The sequence below is a fragment of the Galeopterus variegatus genome, unplaced genomic scaffold, assembly GCF_000696425.1.
Source record: "Galeopterus variegatus unplaced genomic scaffold, G_variegatus-3.0.2 Scaffold638, whole genome shotgun sequence".
Classification (NCBI taxonomy): Eukaryota; Metazoa; Chordata; class Mammalia; order Dermoptera; family Cynocephalidae; genus Galeopterus; species Galeopterus variegatus.
Genome location: NW_007726749.1, coordinates 313,023 through 318,325, shown reverse-complemented (window position 1 = coordinate 318,325; position 5,303 = coordinate 313,023). Strand labels below are relative to the sequence as shown.

At 50.7% G+C, this 5,303-nt stretch overlaps 1 protein-coding gene across 1 annotated transcript; it reads right to left on the bottom strand.

Annotated features, from left to right (window-relative positions):
- Nucleotides 1–387: 387 nt before the first annotated feature.
- On the bottom strand, nucleotides 388–5,303 carry CDK9 (cyclin-dependent kinase 9). The gene is made up of 7 exons (XM_008570857.1): nucleotides 5,208–5,303; nucleotides 4,649–4,730; nucleotides 2,973–3,063; nucleotides 2,393–2,559; nucleotides 2,111–2,282; nucleotides 1,805–1,953; nucleotides 388–1,308 (listed from the first exon to the last, which is right to left on the bottom strand). Exons 1-7 carry the CDS (start codon nucleotides 5,297–5,299, stop codon nucleotides 943–945), a joined length of 1,119 nt encoding a protein of 372 aa, XP_008569079.1. The 5' UTR covers nucleotides 5,300–5,303; the 3' UTR covers nucleotides 388–942.

The window sequence follows — 5,303 nt, the reverse complement described above, 5'->3', positions numbered from 1 at the left end:
CCCCTGTGCTCCTAAGTTTGAATGTGTCTATCAGCCACAGTAGGTGTGCCCACCAGGGTCCTCACTGGAGACACAGATCAGAGCAGGCCCTTGCCAGTTCCCTCCAGGGGAACTGAGACCCTTTCCTCTGACACTGAGCAGAAACGAGCCACAGGGCATCATGGTACCTACCCTTCAGGGAGCATGACGGCAAGTGTTCCAGAAGGTACCCAGGAAAAAAAAAAAACAACACAAAGTCTTGAGCGGTTACATAAGGGAACATGAACTGGGACAAAAAAAATCAAAACTTCCGGCAACCTGACAAATCCCATGCCAACTGTCAGGTCCAACCTGTTGGCTGCAGGGTAAGAGCAGGGAGTCTGAACACAGAACAGAACACATAGCCACTTACTGGGAAAAAAAAGTCAACTTTTAATTGTAACTGAACATCCAGAAATGTCTTTCAACTGAACAAAAGAAACATGATAAAATTCTACTGAAGAAACAGGGTTTTCACTGGCCCCAGTGCTTCTGAGGGTCAGGCCAAGAGCAGCCCATTCCTGGGGCCAGCTCTATTCTCCACTCAAGCTTCTCATCCCAAGAGGAGGGTTGGAGGTGGGCAAGGGACCTGTCCCCTCCACCCATCATGCTGGGAGCTCTTAGAAAGTTACTGTGGGGTGAGCCTCTCCTTCCACCCCATTCATGTCCTAAGGTAAATGGAGACCCTCTGGACACCATCCAGAAAGCCAGGGAATGAGGCAAGACAGTCCCGGTGCCTTCATGGCCTTTCCGCCAATGGACATTTCACTCCAGTCCACTTGACTGGTTGTTCCCACTACCCGGGGTGAGGATTAAACAAAATATGCACTAGAGAAAAAACTTAAATGCCTCAGCATCTCCACAATGCAAGTCACATAACAGAAGAAAACATAAAACGATAGCCCTAAAGAAAAGTGCCCACCCTCAGAAGACACGCTCAAACTCCGTCTGGTTGGTAGTGGTGGGATTTCGGCTTTGGTTGGTCGACTGCTGGGTAATCTGGCTGCCCTTCCGGCGTGGTGGCGCCAAGTACTCGAACATGGACGTCAGGTGGGTGGATAGCATGCCCTTGAGGTCCGAGGGCATGGGGTCGGACCAGAAGAAGTCATGGTTGAGAGCGTCGTCACTGTCAATGCGCTGTGCAGGATCCAGCACCAGCAGCTTGTCGATGAGGTCCAGTGCGTAAGGGTCACGCACGTAGGCCTTCAGTCTCTCCTTCACCTTCCGCTTCTGGCCCTTGACCAGTTCCAGCTTCTCAAACAGCTCATATTTGTCCACGTTTGGCCATACCTGGGAGGGAGGAGGCATTGAGAAAGAATGGGGTTTGGTCAGGGGTTGTGTGGCTTGTCCCTTGGTCCGGCACCTAAATGGACTCAAACAACTTCTACACTTGGATGCTCCCAGACCATCCTTGGAGGCAGAACTTAACCCCTCCAAGGTGAAAGCAGCAGTCGTCACCACTGTCACACACCAAGTGCCTAGGCCCTTTTACATGGATTGCCTGGAATATGTATGCCAATCCTGAGACAGACGTATTTCTGTTTAAGAGGAAAGAAACCCAGCACTGATTCAAATGCCTTGCCCGAGGCTGCAAAACTAAGTCGTCACAGTCGAGACTTGAACACAGCCTAAGCAACTCTAAAGAGCAGGCCCTGTCCCTCCTCCACCAGCGTTCTCCTCAGAAAGGAGCTTTCCCTCTATTCCACACCCCATTCCTCCTCCACCAAGGAGACTCGGATCTCTGCACTCTGTGGGGACCAGGAGCCTGGGCAGCTTGGCCACATACCTCTGGGGTGATGGAGCCACAGAGCTGGCTGATGAGGGCAAGCTGGTGCTGCTCTGTGTTGCCCTGCATGATAGGGCTCCGGGTCCACATCTCTGCCATGATGCACCCTGCACCCCATAGGTCAATGGGGGGGCCGTAGTCCCGCTCCCCTGGGAAGAAGAGCACACCAGTAGGGCCCCTTGAGTCTGAGGGCCTCTTGAGACTCAATGCCCCATGGCCGGCGACTCAAGAAGCCCAGGCAGTGGGGGGTTATGGCCGAGTAGGTGTCTGGTCCCTGCCTCCCTCTGCCAGCTCGGTAGTCCTCACCAAGCAACAGCTCCGGGGGCCGGTACCAGAGTGTCACCACACGGTTGGTATACCGGTTGGGCTGGCTGTTCTTGGCTAGGCTGAAGGCCCGGGCCAGCCCAAAGTCTGCCAGCTTTAGGACTCCATCACGGGTGATGAGCACATTAGCAGCCTTCATGTCCCTGTGCAGGATCTGCAGAAAAGACAAGAATGGGAGCTCAGCCAGGTTCTGAAGGCCCTCTAGCCACACCCACCCAGCAGTGGGAGCAAAAGCCAGCCCAAGCCTTGGTCTCTCCTCCCCACCTTGTTCCTGTGGATGTAGTAGAGACCGTTGAGCAGCATCTGCATTACCCTCTTGATCTCAGAGAGCGTGAACTTGACCAAGACATTGCTCAGCAGCCCAGCAAGGTCATGCTCGCAGAAGTCAAACACCAGGTATATACTGCCTTTGCAGCGATTATAGGGGGACGCTGAGGCAGGAAGAAGAAAAAGTTAAAAAAAAAACCCATACCCAACTCATTTTTTTTTTCTTTTTGGCAGCTGGCCAGTACAAGGATCGAACCCTGGACCTTGGTGTTTAATTCACTTTCCCACAACCCAGCTCCTCCACCCTCCAACCCACAGACCCTAGTGCCCTCCAGAGCATCCACATGTTCGTTCCTTTACTGGTAAACTATTTTCTGAGTGCTTCCTGCTGTGGCAGGCCCTGGGGAAGCATCAGCTACACCAAAAGAGGACCAGGAAAAACAGTCACTATTGACTGCTGAATTGAGAGGAAGTAAATCTGAGTTGAGAAGAGGCCATTTAAGTTGTCCAGTTCCAACTTTACTAACAAAATCTTACACTATAAAACTCGTTTTCTCATGAGAGCCAAACGACTTACCTTTGGTTCGGCAAATCTCAATCAAGTTGACCACATTCTCGTGTTTTAGTAGCTGGAGGATCTTGATCTCCCGCAAGGCTGTAATGGGGAACTGGGTGGGAGGAAAAGGGAAAGTGCTGAAAAGTGAGAGCGCTACAGGGCAAGGGCGGCCCTGGGGCCTACATGAAGGGTCACAGGCTGGGAGACAGAGTAAGACCATGGGCTCGAAAATCAGCTGTTTCAGATGTCTTATCTGTAAAATGGGCGTAAAAGTAATATGCACACCTGGAGGAGCTGATCTGAAACAATAAATTGAACACTTTACTATTAGTCATTAAGTGCTCCACAGTTTCAGTCTTCAAACTTTAGCTCTACACCTGTTAACAAAAATAATGTCTTAAAAAATGTCCTTGTTAAGAAACAGGTCTCTAGGAAACAGGACTAATGCTAAGATGGTGGAGGGAAGGGACCGCTCATTTTCAATACATTCCTTTGAGTATTAAGACACTTATTTTTATTTATTTATTTATTTATTTTTTTTGTCCTTTTTTTGGAGACCGGCCGCACTGCGCTCAGCCAGTGAGTGCACAGTGCACGGCCATCCCTATATAGGATCCGAACCCGCAGTGGGAGCGCTACTGCGCTCCCAGCGCCGCACTCTCCCGAGTGCGCCACGGGCTCGGCCCTTAAGACGCTTTTTAAAACCATATGCATGTGTGTTCGTAGAGGTTTTATTTTCTTCTCAGAAAATCAGAAATGCATATAAACTAATTTCACATACATACATATACATCATGATTGATTCTTTAAATTCACTTGCATATGTAAGCAAATTGCTGATTTAGACAATTCTAATATTAATTTGCCTATAGTTGTAAAACCTAAAATTCATAAATATTTTCAACTCTAACTTACATAAGATTTATTTTCTGGTTATTTAGAAGTAATTTATTTTGGCAATGGACATTTATTTGTCGTTTTTGAGGAATACTTAATATGCTAAATTAGATGATACTGCTAAGAAATTTAAAATACGTTCTGACAGCATTTTAATATTTGTAGTCTATTGGTAGGCATCTTTGGATGATCTTTGTTACCTTTTTTTTTTTTTTTTTCCTTTTTGTCTTTTTTCGTGACCGGCAACGGATCGCAACCCTGTGTCGCACCCGTACCGGACCGGGACCAGCAACCGGATTGCAACCCTCGGTGTTGCGCCCGCACCTCGCTCAGTCAGTGAGCGGCCGGTCTGTATGTGGGATCCGAACCCTCGGCGGGAGCGCCGCTGCGCTCCCAAGCGGCGCACTGTAGCAGTGCGCCACCAGGCCGGCCCTGTGTGTTCGTTTTTTGAGGTTTTTTTTTTTTTTTTTTTTGCATTAAACAAAATTAAACGTTAATAAGGAAAAAGGGTTTAAAACCTTCCAAAGTTCGGGAACCGAGGTGCACTCAATGCAAGCATGAGCTCCCCCTCCTGGCCCCAACCATATTAACCTAAGAATGAAACATCAAATGTTTCAGAACGTTTGGATTTAAAGATTTACCTTGGAGGCCAAATTCCTGCAATATGGAAATTTCCCGAACTACTACATATGGATTAAATCCCAACATGAGACAGCAGGGAGGGATTAGAAGCAGCAGGGTGGAAACCCACCCCCGTGTTTAGGGCAGCTGTTAGGCTTGCCCATCCGACCTGTACTCACCCCCTCCTTCTCGTTTTCCATCAGCACCTTCTTCAAAGCCACCTTCTCACCGGTCTGGCGGTGCTTGGCCTTAAACACCTCCCTGTAGGCCAAGAGGGAGACTCAAGAGAGCTAGCTCATCAGGTTGTTTCCGCAGGGCCCGCCCCTCCCCCACTAGAGAAGGAGGGGCAGCAGGAAAGAAGAGATTCCCGGGCGGGGAGGGGCGGGGCCGGGTACCCAGGGCACGAGGCAACCCCACCACGGGGTATCTTCAGTCTCTCTCCGAGCCTCTGCTTCCCTCAGTCCCTTCTCCTCCCTCAGGCCTCTCTCGTAGAGATCCCACTCCCCTCACACGCGCCTCTCTGCAAGCCCTCCCCGCCCCCCACCACAGGCCTCAGACTCCTCCCAGCCAGCCCGCTTCGTCAGGCCGGACCAGGCTGCGGCGCGGCCTAGCGAGACCAGAAGACAAGCTCGGGGACCGGCTGCTTCCCGACCACCTAGCGCCGGGTCCCGGACGTCCAGACGTCGACCCTAATGGGTGCAGGCCCACAGCTGTCGGCCCCTCAGGGCCCAGCCTTACCCGAAGGTGCCTTGGCCGATTTTGGCGAGCTTCTCGTATTTGGTCACTTCATCACAAAAGGGGCACTCTACCGAGTCGTACTGCTTTGCCATTGCC

Excerpts from the sequence above, each read along its gene's own strand:
- CDK9 (XM_008570857.1), bottom strand. The coding sequence starts at position 5,299 with ATGGCAAAGCAGTACGACTCGGTAGAGTGCCCCTTTTGTGATGAAGTG. Across the intron at positions 3,064-4,648 it reads TGGAAAACGAGAAGGAGGGG|TTCCCCATTACAGCCTTGCG; the intron begins GTGAGTACAGGT and ends CCTCCCACCCAG. Across the intron at positions 1,309-1,804 it reads GTGGCTCCATCACCCCAGAG|GTATGGCCAAACGTGGACAA; the intron begins GTATGTGGCCAA and ends CCTCCCTCCCAG.